The sequence below is a fragment of the Capsicum annuum genome, chromosome 12 (genome assembly GCF_002878395.1).
Source record: "Capsicum annuum cultivar UCD-10X-F1 chromosome 12, UCD10Xv1.1, whole genome shotgun sequence".
In the NCBI taxonomy this organism is placed as follows: domain Eukaryota; kingdom Viridiplantae; phylum Streptophyta; class Magnoliopsida; order Solanales; family Solanaceae; genus Capsicum; species Capsicum annuum.
This window is the reverse complement of record NC_061122.1, coordinates 5,369,196-5,384,467: the sequence shown is the minus strand read 5'-3', so window position 1 is coordinate 5,384,467 and position 15,272 is coordinate 5,369,196. Positions and strand designations below refer to the sequence as shown.

General features: G+C 35.3%; 1 protein-coding gene, 1 long non-coding RNA gene and 1 pseudogene across 3 annotated transcripts; all 3 read right to left on the bottom strand.

Moving 5' to 3' along the window:
* Positions 1-911: 911 nt before the first annotated feature.
* On the bottom strand, positions 912-2,543 carry LOC107850749. Of its 2 annotated transcripts, none has more exons than XR_001668704.2 (5): positions 2,469-2,543; positions 2,183-2,388; positions 1,838-2,087; positions 1,218-1,420; positions 912-1,088 (listed from the first exon to the last, which is right to left on the bottom strand). It is a non-coding gene; the product is annotated as an uncharacterized LOC107850749 (long non-coding RNA). The 2 variants fall into 2 exon arrangements; XR_001668706.2 differs by having other exon boundaries at positions 912-992.
* A 2,214-nt stretch (positions 2,544-4,757) lies between these two features.
* On the bottom strand, positions 4,758-13,408 carry LOC107849524 (annotated as a pseudogene).
* A 219-nt stretch (positions 13,409-13,627) lies between these two features.
* On the bottom strand, positions 13,628-15,065 carry LOC107850748. Its single transcript, XM_047400627.1, has 3 exons — positions 14,912-15,065; positions 14,108-14,622; positions 13,628-14,018 (listed from the first exon to the last, which is right to left on the bottom strand). Exons 2-3 carry the CDS (start codon positions 14,425-14,427, stop codon positions 13,820-13,822), a joined length of 519 nt encoding a protein of 172 aa, XP_047256583.1. The 5' UTR covers positions 14,428-14,622; positions 14,912-15,065; the 3' UTR covers positions 13,628-13,819.
* Between the last annotated feature and the right edge of the window lie 207 nt (positions 15,066-15,272).

The following is a 15,272-nucleotide window of genomic DNA, read 5'->3' as shown; positions in this document are numbered from 1 at the left end:
GCAAAATCAAAAACTCAAAATTTGACCTAGGGTGAAAAACGGGTTTAGTATATTTTTGGGGGATTTTCGATTTTGACACTCGGACTTTTAATTTCTATACTCTAATAGTGTTCGAGAACAAGTTATGGGTTTTTGCTGTGAAACAAATTTTTGGAGGTCTCCAGCATAATCCTCAATGCTGATGAATACAACATTACCTTTATAAAAAAAATAGTGTTAGGGAACAAGATCTAACACTAGAAACACACAAAAATCAAGTTTTTTGAAAGACCCTAAAAACGTGAACAGTAATTTTTTTTTTTTCAAGATAACAATCCCAAGATTGATTTTGTTGGAACAAAATCAAACCTTGCTTTGATACCAAATGATACGGAACAAGAAAATACGAAATCACACCCCAAAACAGTCCAAAAATCACAACAAATCGTGGACCAAATGGAGACCTCCCTCGGATTCACTATCTAGAACAAGAAAGAAGAGGATACAAGGTGTTAATACACCAAAACAGCCAGCCAACAACAAGTTTAGCAACACAAGATAATGCTCCACAATATTACAATAGCAACAAGAACAAACGAGTTACATTAACAACACAAGAAGCCGAAACTAAAACAAGATACGAGATGGTAGTTAGACAAGTGTTGATGTAGTCTTAACAACCCAAAAGCATATTCCACTCTTGGACCTTTAAAACTTCACACAACAAACACCTAACTCTTACAATTGACACAAGAGAGGCGTCCGCCACACAAGAAAAGTATTCTTCAATAATAATGATCAACTAAAGAAATTGAACTCTCTCTCACTATAAGAAAAGTATTCTTCAATAATAATGATCAACTAAAGAAATTCTATTTATACAACATTACAATAATAGACAAAATGACAAAAGGGCCCTTTAGTGACTAGTCTTCAAAAATACTCAAAAGTGTCATGATCATACTTGTATCAGTTTGTGTTGGGGCAATGGGGTTGTAAGGCTTTACTTTTTCCTGAAATTAATGGGTACTTGTCAATATGTCGTGTAAAGTTTGTGTGCGCAAACGGAGTTCCAGCACATTTAAATTGACTGTCCCATTTAATGAGTCCTAGAGATAAGAAATCAAACAAGTTGTAGTTACTGAAGAATTCCTCTTTCAGAAAGAGTAATCTTCAGATAATAATACTCATGCAGAAAAAGCTACAACGCCTGAATCGATGATGGAACTGAAATTCACCTGGCTACAAGGTTTTCTATTTGAATGTGTTCCAAGTGAGTCGGAAGAAGCAGGCATGTTCAGGCTCTCCTGGATCAGTAGACCAATCTGAGAACTTTCTTTTCTGGGAACATCACCTTCAACTTCCCGCTTCCTTTTCCTTTCTATGTATCTATCAACTTCAGCCGATGAACAACAACCAGCAGCTCTAGCTTCCTAGCTTCCTGCATAGTTTTGGTCTTACATAACTAGCAGCAGGATAGAAAGTAATCCTTTTCATTTTTATGACCGTGGTGTCTAGGCCTGCTTGCGCGCACCTCGACTAATTCAACTGGTACCTGCTACCTCCCACCAGCATAGGTACAGGGAAACTCGGTCCACCGAGACTTGGACAGATGAGAAAAAATCACCTAGTGTTTTTTTCTGGATGAGCTGATGGTTCTCAGCCTACTTCATTGACCACTAGTAAGTTTCGCTAATGCAATCACAGATTAGTTATAAATTTACCTAGCTTCTATATAAGATTAATGAGCAGACATGGAGAAGGAAGAAAACTAGAGATAACTAATTTACATGCCAACGTTTAGTTTCATAAGAAAAGGTACAATAATAACCAGCAGAGCTGAGTTTGACTTTCCCACCTTGAGTTCTTGTATTCTTTTCAGATATCTATGTTTTGAGACCAGCCTTTAGTAATTCTTCATGTTCCTCCTTCGAGAGGAAGAAAAATAATGACATCATAACGTCGGCATATATCTTTCTCTTCCGGAGATAAAATCTTCTCAAGTTCACTTGGTTGGAGTAAATTCCTCTCGAATAAAATCCGGGGGCGCTTTCCTTCATCAACCCTACCATTATTTGTTGAAACTTGACTCTGAAGGAACACGATAACTAAAGAAATCATAAAACTTTGTTGAAACTTGACTCTGAAGGAATACGATAACTTAAGAAATCATAAAACATGTGACGGAGGAAAGGAAAAGTACCTCTTGGAATAGATACGCATTACCCGCAACTTAAGTTCACGCTCCTCTTCAGTTTCAGTTTCCTTGGATTCCATATCAGCCAAGAGTTGCTCAACATCATTATCATATTCAAGATCAAATTCTTGCCTGTTGGGGATATATCCACTCAATTTCATCAATGACTATCCACCCCCTTCAAAGATTTTGGTTTCTTGCCTCCAAAATTTCTGCCAACAATGAATTTACTTTAACCGAGCAATTCCTTTACAGATTTTTTCCGTGATGAATGATAAGTTGCCGGCCCTACCTTCCAATATTACAGGTTCATCTTGGTCTTAGATTTGCAACTTGCTGGATGGCTTTTTATACCTGTGATTCCTGCAGCATCCATAATGTTAGTGTCTCAAAAAGTCCGTACCTTTGTAGAGGAAAAGTAAATACTACATTCAGATAGGACCAAAAATGGTTCTTATTCGCATCGGATACAGAAGCTAAACGGCCTGAAGGACCATTTTTATGAGAGTCTTCGACACTAACGGCAAGCATGCAAGAAGAAAGTGAGTATTAGATGATTAAAAAAAGACAAGAGACAATAAGCCATGTAAATGGAATATAGAATGCGACAGCCGACATTCATATTTGACTATAGACAGAGAGAACTATTCATCTTTAGGAACAACTTCACCAAGTGAGAGAGAGTCCTGCAATTGCCACAAACATCTAATATTACAGAATGTTGTAAAAACTCATTGCAATTAAAATTCTCAACTCCTAGGTGAAAAAGAATTGTAAGGAAATTGTTGTTGTTGTTATTGCTACTTAAAAGTTCATGTAGATTTAGTTTTTAGTGAATAGAGAGTTCTGAGTTGGAGAATAATGAGTTTTTGACAAATATCAGTTCATTGTAAAAGAAAACAAACAAAATTGCCATCTACATGTCTTGTGGATAAGTCAAACTCCCCTTGGAGTTGTGTTTGTCCATGAAACAAATTAGAGTTGTTTTTGAATTTGTGAGTAACTTGGAGTGAAAATAGTTTTTGTTGTTTTTGATGTTTCTAAAAATCCGGCATTCAAGATCAAGTTGAATATTAAGGAATTTTATGGCAAACGTGTTTTTCGGAGTTCCAACTCTGGGAAAAAGTGGGAAAAAAATCATGGTCAAACACCACCTAAAAGTTTTCTTGCATCTCCTGTTTGTTATATTATTTCCTATTTATTTTAGCTTTTTAGCTGATAGATATTCTTATTTTAGTACAACAGAAAGATACTCAAAACACTTGTACTTGTAGAACAGATAAACCCAGTGCACAGGCCACTGTTGTTAACGAGATGCGTAACTGCCGACAGCTTGATCTGGAGGTCATGCATGACTTATGTTGCTGCGAGCATCAATTTGTTATTCTAATGGTAGAAGATCAGGCTCTCAAGATGAACGAACAAGCACGAAAAGTAACTAGAAGAACTTAGAATTGCATTCCAAACCTTTCTTTTCTGTAAAATTCCCTTTAGCCATGGCAAGGAGTTCCTTTCTGTTTTTCCCCATATCCTCCTGGAAGCGGAAAAGGAAAAATGCAGGTGAAATTGTGAGTCAAAAAGAATTGAACTTGCAAAATATTGCTGATAAATTCCTTACCGGTAGAGGAAAGTAAGGTGAGTCTAAGTATGCGGTCGACACAGGCTTCTTTTGACTTTGTTCCGACATGCTCACCTACTACTGCCCAATTACCCATACCATACATTTCAATTCCCTAGTCATAGAAAATTCAAGGAACCAAGATATCAAGAAAAGGGTCATTGATGTTATGAATACCTAGTATGAAAAGTACTCCCCCCTGTAACATTGAACTTACATCTCTCCAATCACTGGAAAATAGACTTGGCAATTTTATGTGCTGGATTCAAATAAAAACTTTATGGTCTCCAATTTATTTTCAAAATTACTGGAAAAAATTGTTTTTATTTTGTACTGTTCTCATTGGTCCAATGAGTAAATCCCTATGCACTTTTGCCCCTAATTTCAATAGTTCTTTTTCCCTTTATTGGGATAAATAATCCCAGAGCACTACTTTTTGATATCTAAAATTTATTTAAATTTCTATGGGAGTACATATAATAATATGAATTCTTTGGCTTATTATTAATCTATATGGGAGAGATATCATCCTATTTTAAACCAGCATAGATATCAAATAACTTCCTCCACCAAAAGCTTGAACAAATAGAGAGAAATCACTTAATATTTCGCTTCCACTGAGATTTAAACCTGAAACCTCACAGATCACGTCAATGAAGCTTAACCATATCATTATTTTCATGTTATGTGCACTCCCTCTATTTCAATTTATTTATCTAACTTTCCGTTTTAGTTCGTTTCAAAAGAATGTCTGTTTTCAATTTTGCAACTCTTAATTTCAGTTTTTCACGTAACATGTTTAAGACTACAATATTAAAATATATTTTGGTACATTTTGCATGTCTTTTAAGTTAAGACCACAAGATTCGAAAGTCTTATTTACGTTTGTAAATTCCGTATCAAGTCAAAACCAAAGACTCAAATTGAAACGGATAACAACATTCTCCATAGCAGCCAAAAAAATATTCGAACAAACGATGCCATTACAGGAAGGTTTTGACTGTAGTATCATTGACATAACTCTAAAAGGTGCACGTGAAGTTGACATGATTCTGATTAGTCATATAGTATTATCCTCAACAAAGCTATAATTTGTAATTTGTAAAATTCTAATACATTTGGCCTCATAGATAGAAAGGTAAATCCCATTATGAAACAACTACAGCATCATGAACTATGTCAAAGATAGAAATTTTCTGTCATCTGTTTTCTCATCTTCATCAATTTATTATGTTGTAACACAGAGCTAGCTATCACCTTCTATGTTTTCTTTCACCTTCTAATGCTTGCGCAAAAACGAAATGATGTTGCAAGATTCTCACAATATGGTGCATCGGTTTAGGCCAACACACGCGAAAAGCTTTCTCAATCGGGATAAAATACCTGGCGGAGGTGGAGGTGCTGTGGTTTGACGAGTTCTCTCTTCATGGTCGTCTAAATAGTCAAGATCATCTTTTTCAAGATTTTCACTTGTAGCCTCATCCCCTGTCATTAGTCCCGGCTTCTGCGATCTCACCAGGTCTTTTGTTAAACAGTCCCTTAAATTGTTTACAAACCTTCCTCTCGACTTCCTGCTCGTCCAAATGATTGGAATTTAGTGTTGAAGAATGGATAAAAACTTTATGCATAATACAACTACTTACCTGTTCCTCCTTTTTCAGTTTCAAAGGAGCTGCTTTAGCACTGCCCTCAGATGACTTGTCGATGCTCATCATCTACAAGCGTTGCCCGTGTAATTTAGAACGTCGCAACAACTAACATCAGTATAAAACTAAACTCTATCGTAAAATAAGTCAGGAGAGTTCAACTATTCTATAATGTAGCACTGAACCCCTTTCATCTCTGATCTAGTCAGCCTCTGAACTTCGGAAAATGGCCACATTAAGATTCTTATAATAACATTCAAAAGTTACACACTATCACTCGTGTTTACTGGCCATAGCAGCCGCGACATTAATGATAAATACTGAGGGTTGATGTTCATGTCAGTAGGTATTTGCTAGTATCGCAGCCAACGTTGATGACAAAGACTTGCGGAAATAGTGTTCGATGAGACCTAGACTGTTTGAAAGTTGAGGAATTATCCAATTCAAGGAACAATACGATCAACAGCGAGAGTTCCATGTTTGTGAAATTCCAAATACCCCACTACCTTTTCACTAATAACGTAAATACGAGATGAAGAAGAAACTACCTTATTGAAATCAGCTCTTGCTTCTTCAAAATCTCCGGAAGCCATGTAAGCCATCCCACATCGATAGAGAGCTTTCACATGAACAGGATTTGCATCTAACACCTACACAATACCATCAGAAACGAATCTAACTGGATTCAAAAGCGAGCCCTGCATATATGACTGCTAGCACAAAGTTCGAGGGTCACCTTATTGCACGCCTCAATTGACTTCTTATGCTCTCCCAACTTCAGCAAGCAGGCAGCAACATTGAGATGCAACAAATTCTTTGTACATTCACAAGGAAGATAAAAAGCCTTTAGGAAGTCGAAAATTGACAGAAAAAGAAATATAAATGATCATTTCAATTGTAACGAGAGCACCATTTTCCTCTTTCTTGAAAGAAAACACAATATAATCTGCTCTGAAAACTAAAATTACCCTGGTGTTTGCAATTCCTTTCCCTCCTCATCATCCTGAGGATGAACATGATTAAACTCACACAGCACCTATAAGAAAAATACAAGTTTAAAATCCACCTCAAAAGTTTTAAAATTCCTCATCGATCCAAATAGAAATACCACACAAAATGAAACATCTAAATTTATGGCCCTGGTTTCTCATAAATGTGTGGTTTGAAGAATCAATAGCTAGAAATATGAACGAATATTTATAAAAAGAAAATTCCAAGGTTCTAAATTGCTTTGATACAATGATCAGAAAGCAATTGAATGGAGGAGCAATCAATCAAAAGTCTCAAACGGGTAAACCTTAAGTATTAAAACTCTGACGATTATAATTAATAAGAAAACAAATGACTTAAGATACTTATTTAGTTGCAACAAACAGCTCATTAGAGGTCTTTTGATTGCCGAAGGAATGCTGTCTTGGTAAATCGGATAATGAGGATAACAATACAAAAAAACAAACATAGGTTGTGTTATTAAGTCCTCCTTGAATGACAACGGAATGTAATAGAGCTCCAACCCCAACTAGTGAAAGGAAGAATCAATTTGAACAGAGATCCCCAGAGAGGAGAAGATCGCACGTACCTTCTCATACTTTGCTTTGGCAAGCTCAAATTTCCCTTCCTTGAAAAGCCTGTTACCCTGAAAGAGGAACAGTGGCAGCAAATGACTTCCCTTAAAAATGAATAATAGCTCCTGTGGTAACCATTTCTAACCGGGAATTACAGTCTAAACCGGGAACAAGACTACCACATTTCCAACTAAAAAGCAAACTTTCATAAAGGATAAATATTCAGATTACAAGTTTAACTATTATGGTACTAAACCTAGTCCAAGCATCCAGATTAATGTCAGGGCAAAGCACCCGATTGTTAAGTGGATGCATATACCAATCATACTCCAAGCTAGAGACATGTATGTACCGTGGAAACTCTAATCATTTGGGAAGTAGCAGATTATGTGTATTACTAAAAGTTTCTGCATGAATTCGCTTGATACATACCGTGCCTTTGATCTTCTCTACATCGTCCATTATTTCTGGGTAACTGAAACCAGTCCGGTCCTGCAATTGACATGGAGAGCACACGGATTCAGTCCTATGAACTAGAGAATCGAGAACATGAGATTCTTCACCAGTGCATGCAAATTCTTTCTTCTTATCTCACCCTACTGTAATATCTTTACATCCCCACTATTGGTAACTTTGCCTTCGGTGTTTTAAAGTCAAGAAGCTCAAATCTCCCATTGCATATAAGCCCCTTCGGGAACATTAGCTGGCCTCAGCCCATAAAAACATGAATCGCAAATGCTACTATTAGTGGAAAGTTCTCATAAGAAAAGACATGTTTATGATGAACAGATTTCATCGGGGAGCACCAGGAAAGGCAAAAGTACAAGCCCAAGGTTTCTACCTCCTAACCTTTCAGATTTGTAATAGAACACCATCTTCTCTTCGTTTAGAAGAAAACCTTGGTAGTGTACACTCAGTAGACTGTCTTGCAGAGGGCAATCCATAGGAAATTCACCTAATCATTCCATAGAAGAGAGAACGCTTTTTCAGTTAATATTAACCTTATCGTAGATAAGCTTTAACTCACGTAACTAAAACCAAAAAAAGAACAAACAACATAAAGGCGTGCATGGCATTAAAATCACAAGAACATCTAACACCTCCATCAAACAGGTAACATCTTAAATACAAGCGTGACGAAAGCTTATCAAGCAGGTCGACTCCGTATAGAAACCAGGCACAACAATTATCATCCCTTGCCATGAATGCAGTTAATATCCTATAACAAGGTCCATAATTAAGAACTTTTCAACCGACACTAGTCGATAAAATGAATGTTGCGACTCATGCAATATAATTGAAATGGCTCTTGCTAGATTTTGTAATTCCACATAAAGTCTTTTCACGTCATTGCTGGACATCACTCCTCCCAGTCTCTAAGATAATGACAATCCGAAGATGCCAAATCCCGTCAAAAAGTCCGTTTAAAGGGACAAAGTGTAGAAGGTGAGAATGACCCTTAAGCTATCCACATAACTAAGGTAGGTTATAATAGTGTAATTGTTGTCAAAGATATTCAATAAATTTGAGCTTATGCAAATTCAATTGTATTTACACTTAAATGAGTTTAGCTTCTCAATCTGAAACAGCCTCTCTATCTTACCTCTAAGGAGTGGTATGGACTACGTACACTTACCCTCCCCAGATCCCACTTGGTGGGGAATATACTAGGTATGTAGTTGTTGTTGAGTTTAGCTTCTCAAAATAGTGTAGGATGATAACTGCTGTTTAATACTTGAGAATGATAGTCAAGGGTTCATGAAAAAGGACGTTAACCTAGGGAAGTAAACCCATGTGAAACAAGGGCACATGATGAATCACCATATGGAAAACAAATAGAGTGCATTGTTGGACCCTAGATAAACTTTTTGACTCTGATAAAAGTAATATTTGGAAACCCAAATCAGAACTCATGATTTGTCTTGTTTCCATTAAGATATATTAAGCAGATCCTGACAGATAATAGTGATGAGAGTTGTCGAAGTATATAAGCTCAAAGTTATGCTAGGAATTAAGTCTCAACAGTACCTCTTCCATCATGTATTCGGCGTTTTATGAGGCGTCCATCTCCAAGCACATCCCGCACCTGAGTCAATAATACCCGCCGTTAGATTCTTCATAGGAAAAAAAACAACAGACTTCTTTGCTTTTCCATAAATTGTAAATCATACTGAACTTAAAGTCGGGTCCTTTGGAAGACGAAGGAGGGGTCGCAAGCACCGGAGGATCATTCAATGGAAATTTACACATGATGAAGCATCTCTTAGCATAGAAATGCGTGATAAAAATACTTTCAAAATAGCCAGATGAAATTTAAGAGAATACCACCTTTACTCTCCCAAATAATTAGCAAGTGCATAAAAAGCGCCCTTGATTTATCTTCCGACATTTTCATTTCTCAATACACAATCATTCAATCTATCATGCTTCAATCCAATTAGTTTGGGTCAGTCATGCAAATTTATACATTCATTCCGCTTTATCTTGACCTATTTCCAGCACTAAATAATTTGTCTTACACACAAAATTAGGAGTTCATTAATACTACAACAACAACAACAAACCCAGTGTATTTCCACACAGTGGGGTCTGGGGAGGGTAAGATGTACGCAGTCCATACCGCTACCTCCGAAGAAGTAGAAAGGTTGTTTCCGATAGACCCCCGGCTTAATACTACAGGTCCCCTAAATCCACACTTATTTCCTAGTGTCAGATAAGTTTATAACTAAACTAAAATGATTCCTGATGAACATCAACCTAATGTAAGTGCAACAAAAACAACTAAGTCTAAAGCCTGACTAGAAGATATCGACTATTATGGATCCTCTGCTTCTATTTTATTCTGTTCTTTAGCTATGTCAAAATTGATCCTTTGAGACAACTTCCTTCCATATGATTCTAGGTCTACTTTATCCTCTTTTTAGCATCTTCAGATCATTATTGCTCAAAAAGGCCAAAAACTTGAAACAAAATGAGAAACCAAAATCATACCTTCAGATATGAAATAACCTATAATTTGTGCTTTAAAGAAGCATGCTCCTTTCTTTTGGCCTCAAGCATATTAGTCAAGAATAGCAACACATAAAAGTCATTGAATATATATGTTAAAATTTGTGGGTATCTTTTTCACGTTATCATTATGAAAGTGGAATGAAATCAAGGATAATAGTAAGGTGGCAATAATGAAATACATCCTACCAATGGAAAAAATATGATCAAGGATACGTGAGAACATCAAGATTAAATTCAGAAAATGCACCAACAACAGTGATAAGTCTGAGGATATACTAAATTTTAAGGATCTTCGCAAAGTATCCAAATTCATGTGACATCTGCTTAGCACGGGTATGTCAAGTCAAATGAAGAGTTCATCTAAAATCACAAAGACATTGTTTCATTAATGATATTGTGACTGAAAGTTGATGCTTAAGAATAAAAAAGATGCATACAAGAATATCTCCTGCAATAGAAAGAACCACTCTTGGAATGGTAAAGAGCATCAACCTGAATAAAATGGACAAGTTCCACCTCAAAATGAACTTCGTCAACACCTTCTACCACAGGCATTAAAGTAGATTCTGAATAATATTGGCTTTTAACATAAATGACTGCTTTCTCTCCACGTGGCATGGTTGTTATTCCCAGTTCGAGACCTTCGGGTACCTGGAGTTGGCGAAAATAGAACCCACCATTAGATACATCGCAATCAAGATAAAAGGAAATTCAAACCCTGACGTCCTGGACAGCAAGACTAAAGAGCTTGGCATCCCAACTCAATTGAAACTGGAATTCTGAATTATATAAAATTTTCATCCAAGGTAAAAACAAGGGGATAGCTTAGTCTATTGAATATTGAAGCAAACAACTGTGATCAAGAGCATATAGGAAAAATTTCACATGGTATGGAAATCATTACCGAACCTCAGATTTACCAAATGTGAAAAAAATATGGTTCATCCTGAGTCCGCGATAGAATCACTTTGCCATCTCCTGACTTTGCCGAAATCCTAGAATAAATCAAATTCAGATTATACACATTTGACTCACACTTGCAGACTCATATTTACAACTATCATTGCAGCATCCACAGGAAATAGGAGCCTCAAGAGAAAGAAGGGTTTCTACCAAGCTTTTACTTCATAAGGTTCCCGAGGTGTTTCCCAGCTTTGTCCTTCTTCTATAACCTGTTTAACACTCCAAAACAATCATTTCAGTTTTTACATCTAATACAATTGAGGTAAATATTTTGGAACCACATCTCGCTATAACAATTCTCATTCATGTCGTTGCCACTATATGCTCGAAAATTGCAAGCTATCAAAGCTGCTGCTAATCAGACCGAGTAGGTATGAACTACTCACATACATTTTACCCAAATGTTCAAATAGATTACTTAAGGTGTGGGTGTGGGCGTGGGTGTGGTGTGGGTGTGGATGAAGGAAAACAACTGTTAAGCAGCAACCTGTGTACCTTTTTAACGACTCCCAAATCATCGGTGATCACCTGAGAATGAAAAAATAATAGACAAAATTTTGAGATACATCCTACCATAAATGAAACTGCCAAAATTTCTAAAAGAGGGGGGGAAATAAGAATTCAAAAATCTGACAGAAAAGCTTTGGCACAACTTGGGGAAATCCTGTACTGATCAGAGAAGGAAAAAAACTAACGAAACCAAATTACAAAGAATTAGATAAAAGGAAAAACGAAAAATGATAGGAACTGCCTTAAATGATAGCTATCGATTTCTTCTCAGTAGAACATTTCTTTTCGTAGTACTACCACTACTCTAGTAGCAATTTGCAACAATCAGATGCAGTAAAAAAGATAGGAGTACCATACTACAAGAACAACAACTAGGCCTCAGTCCCAAATCAAGTAGGGTGCTAAACAAGGGACAAATAAGTGATATCAATAGGTTCCACGGCCAGGAACAAAAAGCAGCACATACAGCTCCAACAAGGCTATGTGGGCACTAATTCGGGAACTAGAGGGAGCATAGTGATCTTGATGGCAACGTTCAGTTCAATGTCATTAAATAGGATGTAGGAGCATTCTTGCCTTCACTTTGGAGAATTCGCTCAGCTCAATCTCAAAATGAAGCTCGGAATCCTTGGGAAATTATCTGGAGCTGAAACCGGACAGTCCTTCTCTCCATAGTGCATTTCAGGTTTCATTTTGAACTGAGATTAGCCAACAAAGAGTGAGCTACGAATATGATTTTTCATATCATCCATGTAAAGATGTGAGAACAAAGAGAAAATGACTTCACAAGCTCATATTAAGGGGCATATAATTGTATTTAACTTAAGAAAAAGATCAGAGATTATTTTTTTTCTAATTTATCCCTTTTAACAGCATCCAAATATTGGAGACGCATTATATTCCAAAGAGGTTACTAAAAAAGTAGATTTAACATGTTCTTGTCATGAAACTAATAAGAAACTACTGGAGAAAGTAAAGAAAACTTCATAATTTTGCAGAGAAAAATAACATGTTATAGATTATTTATTTTTGAAGGACTTTAAATATACAGATTCGGGTTGCAGTAACTATATGAAAAGCTCAAATTTATATACCATCGCAACTTAACCCTTCAACAATATTGGAATCCCCTCCAGAAATCCTAAAATGATTTTGCTTTTTCCAATAACATGCCTTATTGGGGTACCCTTGCCTGCATAATAAATTGTAAAGAAAAGAGATTGGCATACTCCAAATTACAGAGTTCATGTTAAATAGATTTAAGAGAGAGTAAAACTAAAAAGTAGTGCAATCATTCCAAGAAACAGAGTAACAAAAAAATTAATGAAATGAAGGCAACCGAATAATGGTACTATTTATTCGTGGTACTAATCTATAACTCGGTATTCTGGATTCCGAACAAGAATAAGCAACATGTTTACATCCCCAATCCTTCTGCATAAGAAGTTTGCCAGCCAAATTTATAGCTCCTCAGAGGTTCCACATGTCAATCCTACCTCCAAACTCTGACCGTGTCGATTCAACTGTAACTCCGTCCAGTGTTCTAACTGTACAATGATATATTACCCGTTCGAATTCATCAAAAACAAAATAAGTAACCAATATTTTCTCCTACCTAACAGAAACTGATTTTTGCATCTATATGAATCACCATCATCATAAACACATAATTCATGCCCCAATTCAGAAACATAATTGGGGCATGAACATTCTACTGTATTCAAATTACTCGCTCTTTGTACTTTCGTATTGATAAGGTAGCTCCTCCAAGCAAGTGAATTTAATGTTGCATTTACAGTGCATGCTTACCGTCTGATCAATTTCTGTCTTTCCGAAACATGGCTACTTCTAGTTCTTTAATGTTACTTGCCTTTGCATCAGATTTTCTTAGTTGATCAAGCCTTAGAATGTCTTGCATTATATTTCTTTAATGTGACATACTTATTTTGTATTCATTTTAATGTTTTGCATTCATTAATATGTTTCTTGACAACTTCTTTTCGAAGTTCTTTTATTTGATAACACGACTACACGTACATTGAAGACAAAAAGATTCAAAAAAGTAATAAATTATTACACTACATCACATGAAGAGATGCAATTTACTATTATATATTTAAAAAAAACTATCAAATAATTAATATAATTAAAAGTACTATTAGATTAACAAAGTTTATAAATACACAAAATGAATATTCACAGAAAGTCTGCAAATTGATTTAAGGAAGATAACTAATATGTACATATGTACAAAACATGATCAGAATAACGAGTACTAAAAAAAAACAAGGATAAGAAATGCCAGTTAGATCCTACACTTTATTTCCTTTTACAACTTTCTTATCTTAAAAAGACATTTTGAGAACTCTGAATCACTTTCCGCCTCTTCCAATTGCTTCATACGCCCATATTTCCACAATAAACAAGCCAATCTATGTCGATGTTGACAAACATTAAAATCATCCCTTGGAATCTGAATATTGTGAATGAAATATTCAGCAAATGAGACCAAGTAAATTCCACAATCCCTGTACATAAATTTACAAATAAATTGCAAAACAAATAATTGAACAACACAATTAAATTATAACTATTAAAGATTATACAAGACACTTACGCAGCATATTGAATAGGCAATCCATCAACAAATTGTATGTCCAAAGGCTGAAGAGGTGATTTGTCAGAATAATGGGGTTGATTGACATTCAAATCTTGCTTTTTCCTATAAAAGTCTGTGCTAGAAAGAAAGTAAGGAATCACAATGGCAAAAGGTTCAACAGCTGATCGTATTTTCGCATCATGTCTTGCACCTCTCATAGAATCATAAATATAGATAATTCTATCTTTAAAAGAGAGAATTGCCAAAATCCAATGTCCATAAACACATATAGGAATCAAAATATAATCGACTGTATGCCAAGGATCATTACATGGCATATAAAAACCAAGAATATATGCTGCAATCTCATGATCAGGATAGAGCACTCCATAATCCTTGTTATTATCAATCCAAAAATCATGAAGTGACTTCACCTTGACAGCAAATAAAAAATTAGTAGTGGTGAATCTGATCGGCAATTCAACACCATATTTAGCTCTCTTCCTCAAATAATATAACACAACATCAATGTGCTGAAAAAGAAAAAAAAATTCAAGATAATAAAAAACACTAATTTTATACATATACTGTTCAAATATATCATAGAGAATAGTTCAAAAAGTTGATAAAGTGAAGATAGCACAATTCAGACACAAGATAAATGACGAATCATGGAAAAAAATCACAAAAATCAGATTTTTTACTTAATTTAGTTAATTAGAAAATCAATTTAATATCTTAACTTTCAACTAAGTTAGTTTATAATTATATAAATGGCTATAAAGTAATTTCGATATGCAAATATATAGATAGGCAACGTACCGTGTCATCAAGAAAACTTCCTCCATAATTTAATTTATGAAACCAATCCCTTGATCTAACAGATATATCCCCAAACAAAAAGGCATTCTTTAGCTCACCTCTTCCCTTACAATATCTATCCTGGTCATTCCTGAAAAAAAGAAAGTAAAATTAAAAATTTAAAAACAATGTATACATTATATTGAAGTGTAAATTTAAAAAAAAAAAAAAAAAAAAAAAAAAACATAATTAAATTTTTTTTTAATTTATATGCATCAACAAACTTTGCAAAATCCTCGCTCAAGTCTAAATCAATCTCATTTCCAATATCCACCATGAAAGGATGTTTGAGTGTAAACAACTTTTTGCTATCAAACTTTAC